At 42.6% G+C, this 27,515-nt stretch overlaps 1 protein-coding gene across 5 annotated transcripts in view; it reads left to right on the top strand.

Moving 5' to 3' along the window:
* Positions 1 to 27,515, top strand: part of gdap1l1 (ganglioside induced differentiation associated protein 1-like 1) — an 86,026-nt gene that overhangs the window by 6,944 nt on the left and 51,567 nt on the right. For 3 of the 5 annotated variants that reach the window (XM_070896100.1, XM_070896101.1, XM_070896097.1), the window contains exon 2: positions 5,121 to 5,313. In XM_070896100.1, the coding sequence (XP_070752201.1) occupies positions 5,121 to 5,313 (193 nt within the window). Of the gene's footprint in view, positions 1 to 4,859; positions 4,869 to 5,120; positions 5,314 to 12,846; positions 12,863 to 27,515 lie in introns of all 5 variants that reach the window. The other 2 variants (XM_070896096.1, XM_070896098.1) reach the window with 2 other exon arrangements.

The raw sequence follows: 27,515 nt of genomic DNA, 5'->3' as shown, positions 1-27,515 counted from the left end.
CCAAAAATTGGAATAAGTTTCTAATTTAGATTTTCATGAATTTATACCTCCTGCAAATACAACTTTAGTGTTTGTTCTTGAGAGGTGTGGAAGAAAAGTGATGCAAATTAATACAATGACAAACAAAATTGTGCTTTGAAGAAAGTAGATGACACAGTACTAAATGCATTTGGTGGGAATTATATCCACATATAAAAATAAAACTTTGGAACAGATTTTCAGCATAGCTATTAGTGTTGTGCCAATGAGCTAGATGACTATCTGATTAGTAATGAGATACAGGTGTAGAAGAATTTACGATCTAATACCCCAAATGGCACAATGGTTCCTGTGCTCCTGGGCTGGAGGATGGAGGGTGTGATGTCTGCAGAGGGTAGCCAGCCAACGTTGAATAGTAGAGATGTGGAGAGATAGATAATCTGGATTTAACTTCTGGGTCATTTTCCTTCAGGAGAAAAAATAGGCAGGATAGAATCCATAATATGACAACTTCTATATGGTCTACTCGGAACTCCTTCATGGCAAATGAGCCAAAGGTGGGCAGCGGAAACATTACAAAGATGTCCACAAAGCCTCCCTGATAAAGTGCAACATTCCCACTGACACCTGGGAATCCCTGGCCAAAGACTGCCCTAAGTAGTGGAAGTGCATCCGGGAGGGCACTGAGCACCTCGAGTCTCGTCGCCGAGAACATGCAGAAATCAAACGCAGGCAGCGGAAAGAGTATGCGGCAAACCAGTCCCACCCACCCCTTCCCTCAATGACTATCTGTCTCACCTGTGACAGAGACAGTGGTTCTCGTATTGGACTGTACAGCCACCTAAGAACTCATGTTAAGAGTGGAAGCAAGTCTTCCTCGATTCCGAGGGACTGCCTATGATGATGATGAATGTAATAAATTTAATAACATCGTAACATAAAAACAAGCAATGAGGCAATTGACCAGATAATTTGTTTTAGTGGTTTTGATTGAGGGATAACTATTGACCAGCATACTGCAAAAAATCCCCTGCTCTTCTTCAAATAGTACCATAGAATCTTTTAGTTCCACCTGAGAGTAGTTAAGGCTTCAATTTAACATTTCACTGAAAAACGGCACCTTCTATCAATGCAGGACTCCATCAGTACAGCACTGCTCAAGTCTCTGGTATGACCTTCTGATTTATACACAAGAGTGCTACCATTGAGCCAAGACTGGCTCGGATTAAAATACACTGAAGGCCTGAGCTGTGAGCTACCCCATCCTCACCAGTTTGAGTTCCAGTCTAGGTGTGGTCTCACCAGTGATATGTAAAGCTTTAACCATGAGACCATAAGAACATAAGAAATAGGAGCATGAGTAGGCCATTTTGCTCCTCGAGCCTATTCTGCCATTCAATAAGATCATGGCTGATCTGATCTTGGCCTCAACTTCACTTCCTTGCCCACTTCCCATAACCCTTTACTCCCTTTTCATTCAAAAACCTCTCTATCTCCATAACCATAACTTGTGTAAACTTATAAGGGCCAAATTTCAAGTCCAGTCAAAACAGAGCAGTATCTGATGTTATTCCTTGCTCAGGGAGTTGAGAAGAGAATAGAAACACTACGGGGGCAATTTTCAGGCAGGCTTGTAAATGGACAAGCAGCACATCTGTTTGTTTCAGGTGTAGGGCTGCTTAAATATGTTAATTGCAGTCCTACGCTGATTGTGGGACCCTGTCTGCAATTATTAGGTACAAATGGGGAGAACATGTGCTGTGCATGGTCCACCACTTGTACCAGGAAGGAAGTGACCGAACCGCGTTCCTTAAACTCACCACTCGTGGGCACTCAAGAACAGGCCAAGATTGGGGGAGGGGGGTGGCAAGAGGAGCAGGTGTACCATCTTGTACTTTATTTGGATGTAACCAACATAGATGCTTTCTGGGTCCCCTGAACTCTCATGGAGGCTGGTATAGAAAAACTCCTTTTCATGCACTTTCTCAATTCATCTGTTCCAGTACTACTAATGTCCTGTAAGCACTTCACATTCAGTCTGCTTTCCAGTGATTAATGGGAAATATTAGACTATTTTGGGGCGATGCTTAAAAATGAACTTGCTGTAAAAAGTAAATAAAAATTGTCCCTCCAAAAATTATTCCAAAAATATATAATAGATTTAATACAGAAAATCTGTAATAAAACTATGGTACTGGAGTACTAAAAAAACATATACACAGAACTTCCAACTTCGGCAGCAGTGTAAAACAGATGATATCAGATCAGCCACTTGTTGTATATCCCGCGTGATTTTCCTTTCTATTGAAAGGAATATCAAAACGTGTGGATAATGGGCAGCTAATCCGATATTGTCCATTTTGTATCCGGACTGAAGTTGGAAGTTCCACTCATAAAGATTATTCCTCTTCAAGAGCGTCATTGCACATGGAATACCCTGTGTGCCCAGACAATCGGCTTTTAAAAAATTGTTGCATTTATATAGCGCTTTTCACGATCATCAGATGTCTCAAAGCACTGTATAGCCAAATAAGTACTTTTGAAGTGTAGTCACTGTTGTAATGTAGGGCACATTGCAGCAGCTAAATTGCGCACAGCAAGCTCCCAAAAATAGGAATATGATAATGACTAGATAATCTTTATTATATTGTTGATGGATAAATATTGGCCAGGACACCGGGGCTAGTTCTCCTGCTCTTCTTCAAAATAGTGTCATGGGACACCCTCAGTAGTGCACTGGCATGTCAGCCTGGATTTTTGTGCTCAAGTCTCTGGAATGGGACTTGAACCCACAACCTTCTGACTCAGAAGTGAGAGCACTGAGCCACAGCTGACAATAAAGGCAAAAAGCACAGTCCCAATGGAAAAACTAGCAAATTGCACCATGTATTCATCCAAATATTTTTGTATGAAGTCTGGGTCCTAAATGAATCTATGGCATCAAATGTGCATAAGCACTCCAGTACACAAAGTGTAGTCAGGCAGAAAATTACTGACAGAAGGATTTGGACACAAAATGTAATTAAGGTTTGTTTTTCCCACATTTGGAACCGCTGCACCCATTATGTGCTTGCCCAACTGACACAGCTGTTCAGAAAATCTACTGTACACTCTACTGTTTGGGCTTTATATTCCAACATTCTATTAGTTTTTTTTTAATTGCTTGCCAAATTGCCTGGACCTTGAAAGTTAGACAACTATTACTCACAGGTCTTTTCTAAGTCTCCATGTGCTAATGTCATGTTATTAATATGTGCAATTCGAGGATTTAGGTTTGAATTCATAGACTGATGAGAGACAATGTTTGGCTTATGATCTTAAGTGAAGTTAGTTTGAGACCACGGTGCAAAGCTTTTTATAACTTGGCTCCAAATTGTCAGTTCCAATTAAATTGGCATTAAAGGATGCTTGCTGCGGGAAATGGAAATATCACATTAGTGTAGTTGAAGATGCTTTTCTGAGGTTTAGGCTAAGATATGTTGTTAGGGTGATGTAGAGAGAACAAACTTGCTTCACCTGTTTATCAGGCGCACAGCAGGTCCACAAACGGCCAATTTTTGTTGACGATCACACGTGACTGAAACGCACAGGAAATGCATTGGTCACCATGTTAGACCGTCAGCGGCAGGTCGGGGCCATAAAATAAGCGGCGAGCAGCGGCCATGGGCAGCGTGGAGGCCCCGACCTGCGAGAGACCGTCAGCGACAGGTCAGGGCCATAAAAGGAGTGGTGAGCGGCGGCCATGGGCAGCGTGGAGGCACGCCACTACAAGGTACAGCGTGAGCTGGTGCAGGAGGACGACAGCAGCAAAGAGTGACTTCAGCAAGGTCCAGGTCAGTGATTGGAGCGTGGGCAGATACAGCAAGAGGTTGGGGCAAAGGAGCTGTGAGAGACTGTGGAGGGATGTGATCGGGGCTCAGGGGAGGTGTGAGTTCGGGGCCAGGTACCCAGGAGCAGCATGGGCCAGCCCACACTGCGATATGTGTGTGCACTAGGTCCATGCAGCAGAGCAGATCTCCAGTTGTCTTGGTTAATCCTTGCCACTGGACCAAGAACTAGCTCTGTCAAGCCTGTGTGGTGGCTGGTGTGCAACGGCCACCACACATGAAAAAAATCCATGCACAGGCATCTTCCATCCTTGAGGATGTAGTTTGGGTTCTTTATTCGAAATACCTGTGAACTCATCCTTTTTTTGGCGTGGAAGCAAGTCATCCTCGTTTCGAGGGACCGCCTGTGACTGAGATAGGGCTTTCCTTAATTGTCCCAGGCTTCTACCTGAAACAAGCATTGGCCTATCTCCCAGTTCAGGCCCCTTTACCAAATTTACCAAGTGTTTGACCACAGTTTGCGTTGTGCATGCATTAGTCTTCTCAGGCCTCAAATCAGCCAAAACAACTGTTTTTAAAGGGACCGCTGTAGGCTGCTTCCAAAAAAATAAGCAAACTTAACTGAATGTGGAGCCAGGAGGAGCTGGTGTGACCAAGGTAATAACTGGTCAAACTAATTACATAAATCCCAAAACTCAGTAGTAGAATGTAGCAACATGCCCACTTGACTATTCAACTAGCGAGATATGGTAAAGATCTCTTGATTTTCAGAGTACTGTGAAACAATTTATTTTTACTTGACTTTACTTTCACAAATGTAGTGTGTCTATCTGTCTCAAAAAAAAAGCCCAAATGAATTGTGCCAGTAATAATCTTCCTGTGATGCACGCACTAGGTGCACAAATTAAAATGTGCAAAATTAAAAATGAGCTGCTTCCTACAAAAATTAACTCTGTGCATTGTTCCCAACGTATTATTTATCTCACAGTGAAATATGAAGAAGAATTTATGTCTGACACGTGTATTCTTTATTGGAATCAATGATGTGATAAGGAATTAGAGGTGGAAGCTGTACCCACAGAGGGACTGTAGTTCTGGAGGTCAAATCGAATCATTGGAACTACAAGTAGAAACGCTGAGATAAATCATACAGAGGTCATTGCATGGTCTCAAAAAACTTCAGTGGTTGCAGTCCTTTAAAAGCGTATATGCAAACCATAATGCTTCCCCCTCTCCCAAACCATTATCTCAGTATTGATTTACATTTGTTTGATATAATTGAAAAGTCATTTGAAAAGTGTTTCTTTATTGCAGGTCCGTCTACTGATTGCAGAGAAAGGTGTGCAATGTGATGAACGAGATGTTAGTTTACCATTAACTGAACACAAAGAGCCATGGTTTATGCGGCTGAACCTCGGTGAAGAAGTGCCAGTGCTGATCCATGGGGACAATATCATCAGTGATTACAACCAAATTATTGATTACCTAGAGAAGACCTTTGTAGGAGGTAATGTTTTATTATATCTCATATTACAAGAGTGTTTACATTTTAATTTTAGCCGTCGATAATATAAAATGCACAAGGAATCACCCATTGACTGTTGTTTACCTCTTCAATAGTATACATTTGAGAGCAATGGGAGAATTCATTTTTTGTTTATAATTTTATTTATGATCCCTTTTCTCCCAAACAAACTACTAACACCAGTAATGCTTGAATGGTTGTCCCCAACGATAGAACAATTCTTCTTTTAATTTATGTACAACAGAAAGTCAACCAGAATCTGTGAACTCATGGAATATAAATAAGCACAGATTCTATTTTTAAATTTTTGGGGTCCAATGTGAAGGGAAAATAGGCAAGCAGATTATTGTTATTATCAACGTGACCCAATGTACATAACATGCTTCCTTCGACAAGGTTTGTTTTTGGAAAGTAGGTCAGGATTGCAGTACTCTGACACTACCTGTGCCACTACAACTGGTATTTGTCTGAGATGGAGACTTTTACCCACTGCGTTTTAATCTACTACAACAACTTGCATTTACACAGCGCCTTTCGTATAGAAAATTGTCTCAAAGTACTTCACAGAGGCGTAAGGAAAATATGAACGGCAAGGTAAAGGAGGAGATATTAAGATGGGTGATTACAAGCTTGGTCGAAGATGTGAGGATTAAGGAGGGTCTCAAAAGCATAGTTAGAAATCATTAAGCTTTAAACACACAAATACTGTTAAGTGTCCTAGTGCTGTTTCCAAACATTCATGTTTTTTTATTCATTCCTGGGATGTGGGCATCGCCGACAAGGCCAGCATTTATTGCCCATCCCTAATTGCCCTCGAGAAGGTGGTGGTAGTAAGCCATTTTCTTGAACCACTGCAGTCCGCAGAACGGCAATATATTTCCAAGTCAGGATGGTGTGTAACGTGGAGCACTAGTACAAGTGATGGTGTTTCCGTGCATCTGCTGCCCTTGTGAAGAAAATAATGGCACGAAAGCGTGACAAATCCCCAGGGCCAGATGGTTTCCATCGCAGGATATTAAAGGAAGTAGGTGAGCACATTGCAGATGCCCTAACTATACTCTTCCAAAGTTCTCTAGATTCAGGAACTGTCCCATTAAATTGGAGAATTGTGCATGTCATGCTGCTTTTTAAGAATGGCGACAGGGGGAAACCAGGGCATTTTAGACCAGTTAGCCTAATATCTGTTGTCTGGAAATTGCCAGAGTCTATAATTAAGGATAGGGTGACTGAACACCTCAAAAATGTTAAGTTGATCAGAGAGAGCCAGCATGGTTTTGTGAAATGTAGGTCATGCCTGACAAATCTGATTGAATTTTTTGAAGAGGTGTCTAAAGTAGTGGACAGGGGAATATCTATGAATGTTATTTATATGGACTTTCAGAAGGCATTTGATAAAAGTCCCACATAAGAGATTGTTATCTAAGGTAGAAGCCCATGGAATTGAGGGCAGATTATTGACCTGGTTAGGAAATGGGCTGAGCGGCAGGAGACAGAGAGTAGGAATAATGGGTAGGTACTCAAATTGGCAGGATGTGACTAGTGGTGTCCCACAGGGATCTGTGTTAGGGCCTTAATTATTCACAATATTTATTAACAACTTAGATGATGTCATGGAAAGTCATATATCCAAATTTGCCAATGACACAAAGATAGGCAGCATTATAGGCAGTCTAGATGAAAGCATAAAATTACTAAGAGATATTGATAGATTAAGTGAATGGGCAAAACTGTGGCAAAAGGATTTCATTGTAAGCAAATGTGAGGTTATCCACTTTGGACCTAAAAAGGATAGAACAGGGTACTTTCTAAATGGTGAAAAGCTAAAAACAGTGGATGTCCATAGAGACTTGGGTGTTCAGGTACATAGATCATTAAAATGTCATGAACAGATGCAGAAAATAATCAAAAAGGCTAATGAAATGTTGGCCTTTATATCTAGAGGACTAGAGTGTAAGGTGGTAGAAGTTATGCTGCAGCTGTACAAAACCCTGGTTAGACCACACCTGGAGTACTGTGAGCAGTTCAGGGCATGATATATTGACCTTGGAGGGAGTGCAGCGTAGGTTTACCAGAATGATACCTGGACTTCAAAGGTTAAGTTACGAGGACAGATTACACAAATTCGGGTTGTATTCCCTCGAATTTAGAAGATTAAGGGGTGATGTGATTGAAGTTTTCAGCATATTAAGGGGAACAGATAGGTTAGATAGAGAAAAACTATTTCTGCTGGTTGGGGATTCTAGGACTAGGGAGCATAGTCTAAAAATTAGAGCCAGACTTTTGAGGAGTGAAATTAGGAATCATTTCTACACACAAAGGGTGGTAGAAGTTTGAAACTCTCCTCCGCAAAGGCAATTGATGCTAGATCAATTGTTAATTTTAAATTGGAGATTGATAGCTTTTTGTTAACCAAAGGTGTTAAGTGATATGGAGTTAGATCGCAGATCAGCCATGATCTCATTGAATTATAGGCCATTCAGCCCCACGAGTCTGTTCTATGCCTGTTCCTATGTTCTTCTAGGTGCTGGAGGTTGAGGGTTTGGGAAGTGCTGCTGAAGAAGCCTTGGCGAGTTGCTGTAGAGCCTCTTGTAGATAGTACACACTGCAGCCACAATGCGCCGGTGATGGAGGGAGTGAATGTTAAAGGTGGTAGATAGGGTGCCAATCAAGTAGGCTGCTTTATTCTGGATGGTGTCGAGCTTTTTGTGCGTTGTTGGAGCTGCACTCATCCAGGCAAGTGGAGAGTATCCCATCACACTCCTGACTTGTGCCTTTTAGATGGTAGCTTGGGCTAACCAAACTGGTAGCAATACAGTGGAGGAGGATTTCCTGGACTGTATTAGGGATGGTTTTCTAGACCAATATGTCAAGGAACTAACGAGAGGGCTGGCCATCCTAGACTAGGTGATGTGTAATGAGAAAGGACTAATTAGCAATCTTGTTGTACGAGGTTCCTTGGGGAAGAGTGACCATAATATGGTAGAATTCTTTATTAAGATGGAGAGTGACACAGTTAATTCAGAGACTAGGGTCCTGAACTTAAGGAAAGGTAACTTTGATGGTATGAGAAGTGAATTGGCTAGAATAGACTTGCGAATGATACTTAAAGGGTTGACGGTGGATAGGCAATGGCAAACATTTAAAGATCACATGGATGAACTTCAACAATTGTACATCCCTGTGGAGTAAAAATAAAACGGGAAAGGTGGCTCAACCATGGCTAACAAGGGAAATTAGGGATAGTGTTAAATCCAAGGACGAGGCATACAAATTGGCCAGAAAAAGCAGCAAATCTGAGGACTGGGAGGAATTTACAATTCAGCAGAGGAGGACAAAGGGTTTAATTAGGAGGGGGAAAATAGTGTACGAGAGGAAGCTTGCTGGGAACATAAAAACTGACTGCAAAAGCTTCTATAGATATGTGAAAAGAAAAAGATTAATGAAAACAAAAGTAGGTCCCTTGCAGTCAGAATCAGGTGAATTTATAATGGAGAACAATGAAATGGCAGACCAATTGAACAAATACTTTGCTTCTGGCTTCATGAAGGAAGACACAAATAACCTTCCGGAAATACTAGGGGACCGAGGTCTAGCGAGAAGGAGGAACTGAAGGAAATTCTTATTAGTCAGGAAATTGTGTTAGGGAAATTGATGGGATTGAAGGCCGATAAATCCCCAGGGCCTGAAATTCTGCATCCCAGAGTACTTAAGGAAGTGGCCCTAGAAATAGTGGATGCATTGGTGATCATTTTCCAACAGTCTATCGACTCTGGATCAGTTCCTTTGGACTGGAGGGTAACACCACTTTTTAAAAAAGGAGGGAGAGAGAATTATAGACCGGATAGCCTGACATCAGTAATTGGGAAAATGTTGGAATCAATTATTAAAGATGAAATAGCAGCGCATTTGGAAAGCAGGGACAGGATCAGTCCAAGTCAGCATGGGTTTATGAAAGGGAAATCATGCTTGACAAATCTTCTGGAATTTTTTGAGGGTGTAACCAGTAGAGTTGACAAGGGAGAACCAGTGGATGTGGTGTATTTGGACTTTCAAAAGGCTTTTGACAAGGTCCCACACAAGAGATTGGTGTGCAAAATCAAAGCACATGGTATTTGGGGTAATCTATTGAAAAGGATAGAGAACTGGCTGGCAGACAGGAAGCAGAGGGTCAGGATAAACGGGTCCTTTTCAGAATGGCACCCAATAGGGTGCCGCAGGGCTCAGTGCTGGGACTCCAGCTATTTACAATATACATCAATAATTTATATGAAGGAACTGAGTGTAATATCTCCAAGTTTGCAGATGACACTAAGCTGGGTGGCGTTGAGCTGTGAGGAGGATGCTAAGAGGCTGCAGGGTGACTTGGACAGGTTAGGTGAGTGGGCAAATGCATGGAATGCAGTATAATGTGGAAAAATGTGAGGTTATCCACTTTGGTGGCAAAAACATGAAAGCAGATTATCTGAATGGTGGCAGATTAGGAAAACGAGAGGTGGAACGAGACCTGGGTGTCATGGTACATCAGTCATTGAAAGTTGGCATGCAGGTACAGCAGGTGGTGAAGAGTACAGGAGCATAGGAGCATAGGAGCAGGGAGGTCTTACTGCAATTGTACAGGCCTTGGTGAGGCCTCACTTGGAATATTGTGTTCAGTTTTGGTCTCCTAATCTGAGGAAAGACGTTCTTGCTATTGAGAGAGTGCAGCGAAGGTTCACCAGACTGATTACCGGGATGGCATTTTTGACATATGAGGAGAGACTGGATCGATTGGGCCTGTTTTCACTGGAGTTTAGAAGAATGAGAGGGGATCTCATAGAAACATATAAAATTCTGACAGGACCGGACAGGTTAGATGCAGGAAGAATATTCCCGATGTTGGGGAAGTCTAGAACCAGGGGTCACAGTCTAAGGATAAGGGGTAAGCCATTTAGAACCAAGTTGAGGAGAAACTTCTTCACTCAGAGAGTTGTTAACCTGTGGAATTCTCTACCGCAGAGAGTTGTTGATGCCAGTTTATTAGATATCTTCAAGAGGGAGTTAGATATGACCCTTATGGCTAAAGGGATCAAGGGGTATGGAGAGAAAGCGGGAAAGGGAATACAGAGGTGAATGATCAACCATGATCTTATTGAATGGTGGTGCAGGCTCGAAAGGCCGAAGGGCCTACTCCTGCACCTATTTTCTATGTTTCTATGAAAGGCTTTGGGGAGTATTTATGTGGCCCATGCAGTTAAGTTTTTGGTTAATAGTGACCCTCAGGATGTTGATGGTGGAGGATTCAGCGATGGTAACACCCTTGAATGTCAAGGGGCGTTGGTTAGACTCTTGCTTGTTGGAGACTGTCACTACCTGGCACTTGTGTGATGAGAATGTTACTTGCCACTTATCAGCCCAAGCCTGAATGTTATTTAGGTTTGCTTCATGCGGGCATGGACTGCTCCATTATCTGAGGAGTTGCGAATGGAACTGAACACTGCAATCATCAGTGAACATCCCTACTTCCGACCTTGTGATGGAGGGAAGGTCATTGATGAAGCAGCTGAAGATGGTTGGGCCTAGGACACTGCCTTGAGGAACTCCAACAACCAACTGTTAAAACATCTGGGAATCAAACATTGGAGCCTTTCCATAACTCCAACAGAAGTGTGGTGGAATTACCATAAATTAGGCCAAGACCTGGCTACACCAGACCACTGCCTTTCCCGATGTTCCTCTATGCCTAATAAGGACTGGAATCTCTACCCCCATCCAAACAAGGTCATCAGTGTAGGAAGGGTTATGGCCGGGCGCAGGAATTCGCAGACTGAGAGTTCCCTTTTCCCGGCTTGGCATACATTTTGGCCCCCTCATGAGCTCTAAGGAGGTACTTGTTGATTTTTCCAGTGGCGGCAGGAGAGTGGGGGGGTTTCAACCTGGATCCAGACTGTTCGTTCCCAACATTTACATAAGGGTATTGCACCCTCACCCCCCTCCCCACACATCGATTTTCAAACACTTGATTTAGGGTATTCCAGTTCTTTGTGACTTTTGAAGTGGAAAAACAAACTCAAATACATTTGCTTGATAAAAACAAATGTAAATAACCTTCCAATATTAGAGTTCTCAAGAAACTTTTCATAAATCAAAACTACTTACTCATTTATTTTTAAATAGACAATATGAGAGGTCATTTTTCCGACTTCACATTGCTGGCGGTAAGGCTTGCCTGGGAGTGCATGTCGGAAATTTGAACCCACGTATTTCTGATATTCGCTCCTGCCAGTGAGGCTCACTGCCAGCTGTGTGACGTTGGCAATTTACTCCTATGGTATATGGTCAAAAAAAAACAAGGGACAGGGACTGTTTAAGGCCACAATGGAGTTTAATATCTTGTTGAATCACTAACTCAGTTCCTCAAATCACTTTTGAATTTTGAAACTGCTAAAGCTTTAGGTTCTAATCCTGATGTCTATTAAGAGCTCTGCCAGTAAGACTATCATAAAACAAACTACCCTCTCATCACCTTTAAATGGCTTATACAATGCAGCCCCCCTATAGGTGATCCTATTAACATCTTGTTTCAGGGAATACAGAAAAACAAAGTGGAGAAAAAAAGAACTGAACCACCTTTGAAACTGCAACATTTCACAGTTCAGTTCTTTACTATTTCTATTAGGCGAGCCAGGGCCACTGGCTGACTTGACCTCCTGAAGAACATTACTGTAGGATTTCTTTCACTTGAGTCCTTGAAAAATAAAAATCAATAGTTAGGAAGATGATTCTAACAAAAGCACGAAATGCCATCAGATATATGAATAGTATCACAGAACAAATAAATATTTTGTTTAAAGGACACAATTCTGTACGTACTTTAATTTAAATTGTTCAATCTTTGATGTGTCTGAGAAATGTTTTATTCAGTATAAAACTGGTCTTTGAACGTCTGCAGAGTTCAAGAGATATTCATCCAACAGGATAAAGAAAATAATTTAAAAATAACCAACCAGAACATATCAAAGTGTAAATACTTTTCAGTTAAATTATTTAGACGCACTTATCACTTATCATCATCTCCTGGAATAATTGTCTCACATTAATGGAGGTTAGGAATTAGGGTGTTGCAAAGGATGAGACATACTTTGTTAGGAAAGTTAAAGGATGATCTAATAGAGGTCCTCAGGGTATAGTGATAAAAGAAATAGTGATAGATTGTTTTCACTAAGATGGTAATAAGAGAGCATAAATTTAAGATAATGCCTGATTCCAGGCATTTTTTTTTAATTGTTCATGGGATGTGGGCGTTGATGGCGAGGCTAGCATTTATTGCCCATCCCTAATTGCCCCCGAGAAGGTGGTGGTGAGCCGATGCAGTCCGCGTGGTGAAGGTACTCCCACAGTGCTGTTAGGGAGTTCCAGGACTTTGATCCAGCGACGATGAAGGAACAGTGATACATTTCCAAGTCAGGATGGTGTGTGACTGGAGGGGAATTTGCAGGTGACGGTGCTCCCATGCGCTTAATGCCCTGGTCCTTCTAGGTGGTAGAGGTCGCGGGTTTGGGAGCTGCTGCCGAAGAAGCCGTGGCAAGTTGCTGCAATGCCTCCTCTCCCAATTTCCGGCTTCTTATTCCTGTCCATCCGGCCTCCTCTCTCGATCACTGATCCCCAGAACCCGCCCCCTCAATCCCTGGCCTCGCAATTCCTGAACCCAATCCCAACACTGATCCCAGGGACTCCAGGTCCTGATCCGACCCCCAGATCTGCACGTCTCTTTGCCGGCTGGCCCAATATTGGGTGCACCTCAGGCCTCACCATTCAAGCGCAGGGCACGCATCCTGTGCCGCTGCGCACCCAAAGGTGGAATTTCTAGGGCAATATTTTTTCTTCACTAGGTGCAATTTTACCTTTTATTGCCAGGTGAAAAACAGATGATCGTGAATCAGTAGCCTAACTTATACTTTGTATAATTTTCTTTTCCATTGATATCAATAATGCGTGTCAGCATTGAGACTTTAATTTTGAGAAACATGTCACCTTTACTTTGCCCTCTCGTTCTCCTTTCATAGAAACATAGAAAATAGGTGCAGGAGTAGGTCATTCAGCCCTTTGAGGTTGATCATGCAAGTTCAGTACCCCATTCCTGCTTTTTCTCCATACCCCTTGATCCCTTTAGCCGTATGGGCCACATTGAACTCCCTTTTGAATATATCTAATGAACCGGCCTCAACAAATTTCTGTGGCAGAGAATTCCACAGGTTCACAATTCTCTGAGTGAAGATGTTTCTCCTCATCTCAGTCCTAAATGGTTTACCCCTTATTCTTAGATTGTGACCCCTGGTTCTGGACTTCCCCAACATCGGGAACATTCTTCCTGCATCTAACCTGTCCAATCCCGTCAGAATTTTATGTTTCTATGAGGTCCCCTCTCATTCTTCTAAATTCCAGTGAATACAAGCCTAGTTGATCCAGTCTTTCTTCATATGTCAGTCCTGCCATCCCGGGAATCAGTCTGATGAACCTTCGCTGCATTCCCTCAATGGCAAGAATGTCCTTCCTCAGATTAGGAGACCAAAACTGTACACAATATTCAAGGTGTGGCCTCACCAAGGCCCTGTACAACTGCAATAAGACCTCCCTGCTCCTATACTCAAATCCTCTTGCTATGAAGGCCAACATGCCATTTGCCTTCTTCACCGCCTGCTGTACCTGCATGCCAACTTTCAATGACTGATGTACCATGACACCCAGGTCTCATTGCACCTCTCCTTTTCCTAATCTGTCACCATTCAGATAATTTTCTGCCTTCCTGTTTTTGCCACCAAAGTGGATAACCTCACATTTATCCACATTATACTGTATCTGCCATGCATTTGCCCACTCACCTAACCTGTCCAAGTCACCCTGCAGCCTCTTAGCATCCTCCTCAGAGCTCACACTGCCACCCAGCTTAGTGTCATCTGCAAACTTGGAGATATTACATTCAATTCCTTTGTCTAAATCACTAATGTATATTGTAAATAGCTGGGGTCCCAGCACTAAACCTTGCAGCACCCCACTAGTCACTGACTGCCATTCTGAAAAGGACCCATTTATTCCTACTCTTTGCTTCCTGTCTGCCAACCAGTTCTCTATCCACGTCAATACATTACCCCCAATACCATGTACTTTAAATTTGCACACTAATCTCTTATGTGGGACCTTGTCAAAAGCCTTTTGAAAGTCCAAATACACCAATCCACTGGTTCCATGGGGAAGGGATGCAAGTTTCCCCGGCAAACAAGGTTTCCATTACTTATCTGATGTGATGCATCAGTGCACAGAAGTTCTTGGAATCCCTTTCGGTTACGAAACACCTCCGGGTTTTGTAAAGGGGATTTCATGGCGATGTGCGTGCAGTCTATAGCTCCCTGCACCTTGGGGAAGTTTGCTATTCTCGAGAAACCCAAAGCCCTCCCGGTCTGTGCCTCCTTGGTCATAGGGAAGTTTATAAAGTCCATCGTGCGAGCGTAAAGGGCTTCAGTCACCTGTCGAATGGAGCAGTGTGTGGCGTGCTGAGATATACCACAAATGTCGCCAACCGAAGCCTGAAAGGATCCAGATGCGTAGAAGGATAGTGCCGCAGTAACCTTTACCTCAATGGGCAGTGCGGTCCTGATGCTGCTGGTAGGCTGCAGATCCCCCTTGATGAGTTGGCATATCTCATCAATGACCTCCTTCCGGAAGCACAGCTTCCCAAGACACGTGTTTTCAGAGAAGTTGAAGTAAGATTGCTTTTCCTTGTACCTTCGTTGGTTGTACATTCGCCTCCTCATTACTCTGCCACCTCTTCGATTGGTTCTTTCAGACGTTACACTCAATCCTTTCTTCCAAGTCGTTAATATTGAATGTAAACAGTTGGGATCCCAGTATTGATCCCCACTAGTTACTGATTGCCAACCTGAGAATGAACCTTTTATCCCGACTCTCTGTTTTCTGTTAGTTTAATAGTTTAAACAAATCTTTTTATTCATGAAGGTGAGTGATGTCAGTACTAAACACTCTGGGGGCCAATATAACATGGCTAGTACATCTCTTTATTCTACCTAATAACATCACTTAACAATAAACTCAGAAGAGTGCTCTGTGCAGTGGGAATTTTTCCACTTCCTGCACCAGCTATCCTTATTTCCTTTCTCGGTACATTCATATTTTTGTGCTGACTTTAGGAGAGGGACACTATAACCAGCTTTTCCCCACTTACACTTCCAGCTGATGCCATTCCAAATCAGGCACTGGGAAAAAGCAGAGTCCTCAAGTGTGGTAAAGCAGGCAGCAGCTTCTAAAACCCAAAAAGTAGTGGCTCTACATTGCAGTTAGAAGAGGGTAAGCTGTCAAGTTTATTATACCAACCACAGCTGATAGCAAATACATGGTTCAGTTGCTATCAGTCGCAATTTGTAAATGTAAAATCGTCTTCTGCTAATTGAAAGCAATCTATGGGCTGTTGTGTGCCCACTAGGTAATAGGTTGAGATTGACCAAAACATTTCACTTAGAGCCCTTCCAGCCATGCAGCACATCAGTCTGGACTGTGATTGAACCTAGATCTCAGAAGTGAACCCATATCACCAACCAACCCCCTGTCCCAGTATTTTTAAACATTTGAAAATATGGAACTGCACATCGTCAAAGTACTGCTGACTGCCAGACTTATGACTGGAATTGTTTTAGTTTGGATTCCAGGAAACCTATGAGCCTTCTCTTGGCATTTATACTACTAAATCCAGCTTCCTTCTACCAATGCCAGGCTCAAGCAACCTGGTCAGCAAGTCTGCCACTGGGAAAAGGGGGTTAGAGTTAGTGTAAACAATGGGACTACTCACAAATGGTGAAATCTGAAAACAGCACCAGGATAAAATCTGCTTTAAAAGGGTAAAAAATTTGCTACTGCTGCATTTGGGGATGGTAACACTCGCGAGGCATTGCGCTAGGCGCAGAAGTCTCTCCACGCACGAAAAACACCCCCGAAAAGAGTGCTAAAGGAAGCGTTCCACTCCCTTTCTGGGGCGTTAGCGAGGCGGACGTGTCGGGAGCGGGGCACAGCGCCATGCACTGGGCCGCGTAGCTCTGCCGTATAGGAGGGGTTCTTCCCTTAATTAAAGGGATGGGCCCAATCTGCAAACTCTGCAGCTAAAAAAGGGTCCTACTTGGACCACCGAGGAGCTGTGGTGCCATGCCAACAGCTCGGCGCTCAAGCAGAGTGCCGGGCTGACCGATCGTGGCACGGACCCTACATTCAAAGCGCCAACGGGGCGCAGGAAAAAGTCACATGAATTTTTTTCTAACTGCATCAGTCCTCCCCTTTAAATTGCACCCGGTGAGCGGCCGGCCACCCGGTTCGTGTCCCCTGACATTGTCGCTGTCATCGCCTGGCGCAGCTTTAGGGAACGATACCCAATTTAGGTTCCGGGGCGCTAACGTGGCATTGCGCACGGTGATGACATCACCATGCAGCGGAACGGGGCACTACGAGCTAGCGGGAGTTGTTAGCGGCGCAGTGCCCGGTTGCAAAGTTGTTTGCTCCCAGTTAGCACCTCCCACGGGAGGCACCAATAATCCAAATTTCTAGGCCAAAATGTTTTTTCAGTGTCAAATAATTTGTGCAATTTCTGTACAAAATTGCATTGTGTCTCATTACATAATTTGAGGAATGTTTTGTCATGTAATTATATTATACGGCCATGAAAAAAAAACATTTTTCAGTCTGCCCTTATACCTTGATTGGAAAATAGCTGTGGTAATGGTGGGGGAGGGTAAATCTGGCTTATTTCTGGGAACGGGAAGGCTACATACACAGCCAACTCAATAGAGGTCACATCAGGTCACATGATAACAAAATATTTAAATATATTCAGAATATGCATAACAAAGAATAACTAAGTTTAGGTAGTTCATTAACTGTTCAATAAAAAGGAAAATCCAGTTTCTAGTCTTCATGCTTTGATTTGCAATATTAATGGCAGTCATCGGTGGCTCTAAAGTAAAGGATTTTCTACCATGTGTCATGTTCATGAATAATATATCATTTTAATGACTACTCATAGTAGCTATCTCAGTACCAAGTGGCACATTCAGTACATTAGGAGAATTAGCCGTTTCTGTTAAAAATAATTACAGGCAACTCTCGATTATCCGGGGCCCTCGGGGATCGGGCTATTCCGGGTGAACGATTTTGTCGCTAGGGCGAGTGCAACTTGCCGAGAATGTTTGGGTCCCAAATTTATACAGTACTTTGATGCTTTTCTGCTTCTGTGCACTCCAGGATGGGATTGTCCACCTATTCATTTTAATATAAAGTGAAGAGACCCATGTTATACTGTGTCTACTTTTTCTTAAAATGGCCAGTCTTAAAGCTTCAACCGCTGGAGGTCGAATGAAACTCGGCTTTACTTACCCCCGAGGCGGCACTCTCAGTGATACTCCAGACTGCACATTCACCAAGATCAGAAAGCGGAAAGACGGCAGGGAAGGGAGGAAGAGTTGGATAAATCTTTTGCCCCTCTGAACTTGCTTCCAGTGTGATGATCTGGATAGTGCCCTAAAAGAGCGGGGTTGGGAACAATGCCTTCGATCTGATAACGTGAGGATGGGTCGCAGTATGAGCGGACAGACTGTCCAGGTCCAAGTTAATTTGATTGCTCTACAAGGATTCCTTTAAGGTCGAGACAGCATTATTATAAAATAAAGCCCTTCCTCTGTGTGTAGTGATAATGCTGTGTGTGTGTCAGCGCAGGACTGTGTGTGGGGTGGGTTTAATGGTCGTGTGCAGCCGTGCACGGGACAGAATCACAGTTTTTAAAAGTGCCGTTGCAGCGGGTTCTCCGTTAGATCCGTGTACGGACCATCGAGCGTTGCCTGTACTTAAAGAAGGAAAATCCAGTGGCAGCTTTTTTCCCTGTTTACCAAAAATGTCAATATTCTTACTGGCTGAGATTGTCGATTTCCCAGCCAGCTGAAGTGAGAGTCACTCTAGATCAGTGACTCTTATTTCAGTTTGAAGTCACAGCCCTTCATTTGTGTATGGAATCACTCCAGGATGCATGAAGGCATCAGCAGAGTAGAACAGGGAGACCTTAGTTGAAGATTTTCATGCTGTTAAGCACTTTGATGTTTTTACTAATATATCGGACAAAATTGTGCTGAGTATTATTTTCCTCTGTGAAATGGGGCAGTACTTTGAACAAAAGATACTTTCTGGGATATTATTAACCTTTCATTAGTTGCTTCCTGGTGGAAATTTGGGAAGAGAAAAATAGTTTTGTTCATTTTTAATTTCCAAAGCAATCACGCTAATTTGTGCACTAACCGTACTAATTTTCTGTTTTAAGTAGTGGATAGTACAGTAGGCTCCACTAATGACTTTTCATCATTGGACTCTGTGACTGGTTTCAGCCAAAAGGGATGAGTAGAATATCTGCTATTGTGAAAAAAATCTGAGGTAGTTTCAACCAAAGAATATAGATTCGCAGTACAAAACAGCTGAAGTCTAAAGCCACAGTCTCACTCAGTAAGGACACGTGGTTAATTAGTCTAAAAAATGGAATGATTCACACTGATGCAGTGATGCTTTTCTGAATTTCAGGTTAAGGGCCACATTGGAATAGAGTAGAAGGAACTGAATCTAAATCTAGCTGTGCAGCCTGATCTGGGAATCATAGAAACTTATAGGACAGAGGGAGGCTATTTGACCCGTCGTGCCTGTACTGGCGCTATGAAAGAGCAGTCGCGCTTAGTCCCATATCCCCGCTTTTTGTCCATAACCCTGTACATTTCTCATCCTCAAGTACCTGCCCCTTTTAAAATTATTTCTGGAAGCAGCTTCAACCACCTTTTCAGGTAGAGCATCCCAGATCACAACTCTCCGACTGAAAAGAATTCTCATCTCTCCTCTCGATCTTTTTCCAATGATTTTGAATCTAAGACCTCTGGAATGGTAGAATTCAGCTGAAGGTCATGCCCACAATTCCCTAAAATATGAGTTCATGATCTAAGCTAGGCTACAGGAACCACCAAAGAGACTCGAGTCATTTTTCTCCACACACGGGAAAAAAATAGGACAAATTAACCTACGTTACTTTTGGACACTTTCTAGGAGACAGTTAGAGGTTTTGACTGGAGCCTAGGAGCAGATCATCTGCAGACCTTCTTTGTGGAGAATGTGTATGGCACAAGGTTGTCACTCCTGATCACGATCCAACCACCCTTCTGAAAGTGCATGTATATGTTGGACGAGGTCAGGGTTAGCTTTGGCTCAAATAGAAATATTGGCCACCGGGATATGGTCCTGGAGGGCGATTGGTACCTGAGGAACAGTATCCCAACAAGAAACCATATCCCTTCAGGAGAGCAGAGAAGAAAATTGGTGAGGAGCATAGAAAATCTATACTATTACTTACATCAGAGCTATGTTGTTGGGAACCGCAGTGTTATTGAAGCTAAGGTTCTTCCTCAACATTGCAAGCATGTGTATGAGTTATCGCCACTAACTGAGTCTGATTTGTGGTAGTTCAGCAAGATGATGATCTGTGAAATTAATTTACATGCTTCCAGTTCTGCGTCGATTACTGTTTCTTTGTTGAAAAATGGTCTGGCAATCTCAAAAGCTTGTAAAAATGTTATTCATCTTAAGGTCAGTTGACTGCAAGGTATCAGGAAAGATATTATTTAAATAAAAGAATATAACTAACAAGCACCATGTAAAAAAGAACGAACTTGCATTTATATAGCACCTTTGACGACTTAAAGCGTTGTACAGCCAATTAAGTACTTTTGGAGGGCAGTCACTGTTGTAATGTGGGAAACCCGGCAGCCAATGTGCGCACAGCAAGCTCCCACAAACAGCAATGTGATAATGACCAGATAAACTGTTTTTAGTGATGTTGATTACAGGATACATATGTAATTTGACGAGAAGGAAGTTCTAAACTACATAGCCTTCAATGCACTGTCTGTTTTTAACTTAAAAAACGGGACACGCTGGTCAGCACAAGGCAGTAATGGCTGAAAGAACGGCTTTTGTGGAATGGGGGGATCACTTTATCCACCAGGCACAATAGCAGAGCAAGCGCTCCATCTCTGGGACTGAATTGTACACAACTATAAACCAGAGATAGGGTGCTTTCTCGGCTGCTATGGATGCTAGGTAATTAATTCTCCATTCCACAAAATCCGGGAACTGCACCGGTCATAGGATTCCCCACCATCCAGGAATGACCGATATTCTCACCAAATGGGGCGTGGGTCACCAGGGCGCTGCCTCCAGCAGCCCGGGAAATGGGAACTGGGGGAAAGATGGGGAATGGAGGCTCGGGAGAGATTGGGGCTGAGTGAAAGATGCATACTGGGAAACGGGGTCTCCGGGAGCGAAGGAGAAAAGGAAGAGAAGGGGATTAGGAGTCAGAAGATTGGGCTCAAGCGGGGGGTGGGGGTGGGCACCATCATTGTTTGCAGAGCCAGAAGCAGCAGCAACAACATAGAGTGGGAGCAGCACAGAGAAGAGCAGCTAGTAAAATGGAAGAACCAAGGGGGATGGGAGGAGGAAGGTTCTTAAACTGAGGGCTATCAGACCGTCGCATCCATCATCACATGTGGCGATTGAGGAAGAGACTAATAATTAATAACAACACAACTTGTATTTATATAGCGCCTTTAACGCAGTAAAAATGTCCCAAGGCACTTCACAGGAGCATTATAAAACAAAATTTGAAAGGGAAAGAAAGACTTGGATTTACATGGTGCCTTTCATGACCACCGGACGTCTCAAAGCGCTTTACAGCCAATGAAGTACTTTTGGAGTGTAGTCACTTATGTAGGGAAGAGGATCAATATCTAAAAAGGAGGAATATAAAAGGATCTGGAAGTTACAGGTGCTGTAATTTCTCGCTTTCCCCTCTTTGCCTGCTCATGGGTGACATCCTGGTTCTTGGAACTTCTTGCACAACAGCTACTGGTGAAAAACCACGAGCAAAAAATAGTGAAGTGCAGGGGGCCCAACCTTTGGAGGATAAATGCAATAACTTTTGTAATAGTCATGTGATCAGATGTCACATGATCATGCATCGCATGGTCAAATGTCATGTAGTGAGAACAGCACATGATCAAACCTCCAGGAATGCCTTCAACCAAAGTTGGTAACTCTAACCGGGCAGTCCTTCAAACTTCAGTCTGTCGAGCAGTACTGCATCTGACTTGAGGTGGTGGAATCCATTTTTCTCCATTCTTGTCAAATATTATCAGGAATTTCTCAGTTAAAATGCTAATTAGTGCACAGCAGAGGAGCTCAGATGCCGAGTGAATGCAACCACGCAGGAGGAAAAGCTCTGGTCAGACTGAGATCAACAGGCGCATCACGTGAGCCGAGCACTCAAGTCCCAACCAAACACATGTGAGAGCGGGGGAAAAGTAAAGCTGCGATTTGAGGGTCAAATCTCATGATGGTACTGATGAGCTGCTAACCTCCCCCTACCCACCCCTCCAGTACTTCAAACATTAGCAGCTGCAGCTCTCGGAGGGAGGGGGTCCAGACAGGGGTCTATGGAACATTAATCCCACCCAATTTGGCTGGGATCTCCCAGGCACTTCGACCCTACAGCAGGCGCCTCTCCCCATGCAGACTGCAAACATAGCAGATCCCAGGATCAGGACATCCTTTCAATGGAAAAGGATCCCAAGGTGGGAAGGAACTGAGAAACCCAAGGAACAGAAAATAAAACAAATCAAATCCCGCTGGCCGGGCTTCAGAATTAGGCACAATCCAGGTGGGTGGGAAAAAAGGAACACTGCAGGAGATGTAGACAATCCCTTGATATTTGGCTCATCCGGTTTACTGTACATACTGAGAATAAGGACATCTGCAAATAAAGGGCACCTGATGCAAGTCCCTTAGGTGTCCCTAATTTACAGATTCCACTGTAGTTGCATATATTTTGCTTTTGTTTTGACAAATGCATATTAAGTTTGTGTTTGGTCTCATCTCCTATATTGGGTAGTCAGTTAGCCCATCGATAAAAACAGAAAATGCTGGAAATCTCAGTGGGTCAGGCAGCATCTGTGGAGAAAAAAAAGAGTTAGTGTTTTAGATTCGACACAAAACATTAACTCTGTTTCTCTCTCCACAGATCTGCCTGATCCACTGAGATTTCCAGCATTTTCTGTTTTTATTTCAGATTCTAGCATCCGCAGTATTTTGCTTTATAATAGCAGAGAACTGCTTACAATACCCAACCTGAGGTTTGAGATCTGGACTTCACAGATAATGCAACACAATTACAACATCCTTACCAGTAGAATGAAAGAAGCCACACATTTTTTTAAATCAGCAAGTACAACAGAGTTTAATATAATAAAACTGTAAGGAATGAAGTAACCACTTACTCCCACGATGAATGATCTTTGAGGCATATTTGCCAATGGTCAGCCGACTGAAATACATTGAAGGATAGAGAAACGTTTCAGAAACTGATGGGATAATAGTATAGATCAGGTCTGCTGTATCTCAATCTACCGAGACATTCATGAGGTTCTAGTGATAACAATACCAATGTAAAATAAGCAAAAGTCTAAAGGGACAAAGTGTGTTAAAAAGACAAGCCTGAAGGCTCTGTGCCTCAATGCGAGGAGTATTCATAATAAGGTGGACAAATTAATTGCACAGGCAGCTATTAACGAATATGATATAATTGGGATTATGGAGACATGGCTAGAGGGTGACCAAGGCTGGGAACTCAACATCCAGGGGTATTCAATATTCAGGAAGGAGAGACAGAAAGGAAAAGGAGGTGAGGTAGCGTTGCTGGTTAAAGAAAAAATTAAGGCAATAGTAAGGAAGGACATTAGTTTGGATGATGTGGAATCTGTATGGGTAGAGCTGCGGAATACCAAAGGGCAGAAAACGCTAGTGGGAGTTGTGTACAGACCACCAAACAGTACTAGTGAGGTTGGGGACAGCATCAAACAAGAAATTAGGGATGCATGCAAGAAAGGTACAGCAGTTATCATGGGTGGCTTTAATCTACATATAGATTGGGCTAACCAAACTGGTAGCAATACGGTGGAGGAGGATTTCCTGGAGTATATTAGGGATAGTTTTCTAGAGCAATATGTTGAGGAACCAACTAGAGGGCTGGCCATCCTAGACTGCGTGTTGTGTAACAAGAAAGGACTAATTAGCAATCTTGTTGTGCGAGGCCCCTTGGGGAACAGTGAACATAATATGGTAGAATTCTTTATTAAGGTGGAGAGTGACAGAGTTAATTCAGAGACTAGGATCCTGAACTTAAGGAAAGGTAACTTCGATGGAATGAAACATGAATTGGCTAGAATAGACTGGCAAATGATACTTAAAGGGTTGATGGTGGATAGGCAATGGCAAACATTTAAAGATCACATGGATGAACTTCAACAATTGTACATCCCGGTCTGGAGTAAAAATAAAACGGGGAAGGTGGCTCAACCATGGCTAACAAGGGAAATTAGGGATAGTGTTAAATCCAAGGAAGAGGCATATAATTTGGCCAGAAAAAGCAGCAAACCTGAGAACTAGGAGAAATTTAGAATTCAGCAGAGGAGAACAAAGGGTTTATTAAGGAGGAGGAAAACAGAATATGAGAGGAGACTTGCTGGGAACATAAAAACTGACTGCAAAAGCTTCTATAGATATGTGAAGAGAAAAAGATTAGTGAAGACAAACATAGGTCCCTTGCAGTCAGAATCAGGTGAATTTAAAATGGGGAACAAAGAAATAGCAGACCAATTGAACAAATACTTTGGTTCTGTCTTCACGAAGGAAGACACAAATAACCTTCCGGAAGTACTAGGGGACTGAGGGTCTAGCGAGAAGGAGGAACTGAAGGAAATCCTTATTAGTCAGGAAATTGTATTAGGGAAATTGATGGGATTGAAGGCTGATAAATCCCCAGGGCCTGATAGTCTGCATCCCAGAGTATTTAAGGAAGTGGCCCTAGAAATAGTGGATGCATTGGTGATCATTTTCCAACAGTTTATCGACTTTGGATCAGTTCCTATGGACTGGAAGGTAGTTAATTTAACACCACCTTTTTAAAAAGGAGGGAGAGAGAAAACGGGGAATTATAGACCGGTGAGCCTGACATCAGTAGTGGGAAAAATGTTGGAATCAATTATTAAAGATGAAATAGCAGTGCATTTGGAAAGCAGTGACAGGATCGGTCCAAGTCAGCATGGATTTATGAAAGGGAAATCATGCTTGACAAGTCTTCTAGAATTTTTTGAGGATGTAACTAGTAGAATGGAGAAGGGAGAACAGTGGATGTGGAGTATTTGGATTTTCAAAAGGCTTTCGACAAGGTCCCACAGAAGAGATTGATGTGCAAAATTAAAGCACATGGTATTGGGGGTAATGTATTGACATGGATAGAGAACTAGTTGGCAGACAGGAAGTAGAGAGTCAGGATAAACGGGTCCTTTTCAGAATGGCAGGCAGTGACTAGTGGGGTGCTGCAGGACTCAGTGCTGGGACCCCAGCTATTAACAATATACATCAATGATTTAGATGAAGGAATTGAGAGTAATATCTCCAAGTTTGCAGATGACACTAAGCTGGGTGGCAGTGTGAGCTGTGAGAAGGATGCTAAGAGGCTTCAGTGTGACTTGGACAGGTTAGGTGAGTGGGTAAATGCATGGCAGATGCAGTATAATGTGGATAAATGTGAGGTTATCCACTTTGGTTGCAAAAACATGAAGGCAGAATATTATCTGAATGGCAGCAGATTAGGAAAAGGGGAGGTGCAATGAGACCTGGGTGTTATGGTACATCAGTCATTGAAGGTTGGCATGCAGGTGCAGCAGGCAGTGAAGAAGGCAAATGGCATGTTGGCCTTCATAGCTAGGGGATTTGAGCATAGGGGCAGCGAGGTCTTGCTGCAGCTGTACAGGAGTTTGGTGAGGCCTCACCTGGAATATTGTGTTAAATTTTGGTCTCCTAATCTGAGGAAGGACATTCTTGCTATTGAGGGAGTGCAGCGAAGGTTCACCAGACTGATTTCAGGGATGGCAGGACTGACATATGAGGAGAGACTGGATCGACTGGGTCTGTATTCACTGGAGTTTGGAAGAATGAGAGGGGATCTCATAGAAACATATAAAATTCTGACGGAACTGGACAAGTTAGATGCAGGAAGAATGTTCTCGATGTTGAGGGAGGCCAGAACCAGAGGACACAGTCTAAGGATAAGGGGTAAGCCATTTAGGACCGAGATGAGGAGAAACATCTTCACTCAGAGAGTTGTTAACCTGTGGAATTCTCTTCCGCAGAGAGTTGTTGATGCCAGTTCGTTAGATATATTCAAGAGGGAGTTGGACATGGCCCTTACGGCTAAAGGGATCAAGGGGTATGGAGAGAAACTAGGAAAGGGGTACTGAGGTGAATGATCAGTTCTGATGTTATTGAATGGCAGTGCAGGCTTGAAGGGCTAAATGGCCTACTCTTGCACCTATTTTCTATGTTTCTATGATGCAGAAAATTGGGAATCAATGCAGATTGAAGAGAAAGAAATGGGTACTTAAATAAAATAACAAGGACAAGGATTAACATAACACAGATAGAATAAAAGCAACAACTTATATTTATATAGCGCCTTTAAATGTAATAAAACATCACAAGGTGCTTCATAGGAGCATTATCAAAAAAAAGCACAAAAATGACTATTTGCAATGATGGCTTATGAATAAGTTATGCATTCACATGGCATTCCGCTTCCTTTTCTTTAGTAAAGACATTAACCCATTTAAAATCATATTAATGCCACTATTAAAATACAGGAATCTTACTGGAATGCAGTAAGCATTTGTACATTATTATAATGAGCAGGAATTTCTAGGCTCTAAACTAAATTTAGTATTAATAGCTACCCAATTGAAGAGGCTACAGTGATTGAGGACTGGCAGTGAGGACTCTTGCCAAAACAGGCAGATGCCTCATTAATATAATTAAATAGGGTGTGTATGACGCTAATATAATTTTAATGTCCACACAAGCGGTGACTGCGCAGAGCAAAGCACGCCCACTCGCACTGAATGGAACATGAGAAAGCAACAGCCCTCAAAGGGATCGCTGGAGGCTGCTCAGATAAGAATGCTCTTCCTGTGCCTCCACAAAAATCTTACCAGCCATTTTTATTTTCAGCCTCCTCCCGCTGATCATTCTGGACTGCTCTTTCAGGGTAAATACCGTATTTACCAGCCCCTCTCCTCCGAATGTGAACTGCATATCAACTTGTTTAGCGTGGGTCGCTTTCTGATTCAATATAAATGAGGCCCAATCATGAAAATGGCTTGAGCCTCCGGTGAGCTTTGTCAGGTGAACTCTCCCTGCTCATTGCACCGTCCAATGAATCGGGCCACTTGAAAATTGCGCCCAATTATTCAGGATGCCATTTGCTTTAAAAACATCATAGCTATTTCAAACAATGGCCTTTTTAGTGGGAATAACATATTTTTGTGGATAATTATTTATATTCTTAATTAGAAGATTGAATGGGTCTAGTTTAGTGGCAAATGTCAAATTTCCGATTCACAATTACTTTTCATAGGATGGCAACATCCTTTAGTGACATTTAAGTGAACTTGTTCTATTCAAGATTTGACACATGAATTTGAATTAGCCAGAAGTTGAAAATGGACCTGAATCCATTTCTTTGTTATCACTAATATTCCACTTGCATTTGATATGGACGTCATTCTCCATTTATAGTATTACAATTCCCAGTTTGCTCATGTTGCATGTATTTAGCTCCTTTTTATATTTTATCTCTCATTGTATGTTTTGGTCTAGCCCTTTTCCCATTGAGCTGACTGATCATTTTCTGTCCCTCTGTTCATTTTTTGTATGATTTGCCTTTGTTGTTAATAAATTCAATAGTTATTTAACAACTAAAGCCTATTGATGAATTCTTCTCAGATTGTGTACTTACTCTCTTCAAAGTGGAGTTTACCAACAAGATCAGAGTACAATGAAATGATTCAATGGATTTATATCATTATAAATTGGTGGATGGTTGCATTGTTTTACTTTATCACAGATGACAGTAGGTGAGTTAAATGAGTTGCGATAATACCATAAATGTTGTGAGAAACATTCAAATAGTTTATAGTCATCAGAAGCTCAAGAATGTTATCCCTGCTACATTTACAGTC

Source organism: Pristiophorus japonicus, chromosome 12, assembly GCF_044704955.1.
Source record: "Pristiophorus japonicus isolate sPriJap1 chromosome 12, sPriJap1.hap1, whole genome shotgun sequence".
Lineage (NCBI taxonomy): Eukaryota > Metazoa > Chordata > Chondrichthyes > Pristiophoridae > Pristiophorus > Pristiophorus japonicus.
Note: the sequence above shows the minus strand (reverse complement) of the source record. Positions and strands in the feature narration are given on the sequence as shown.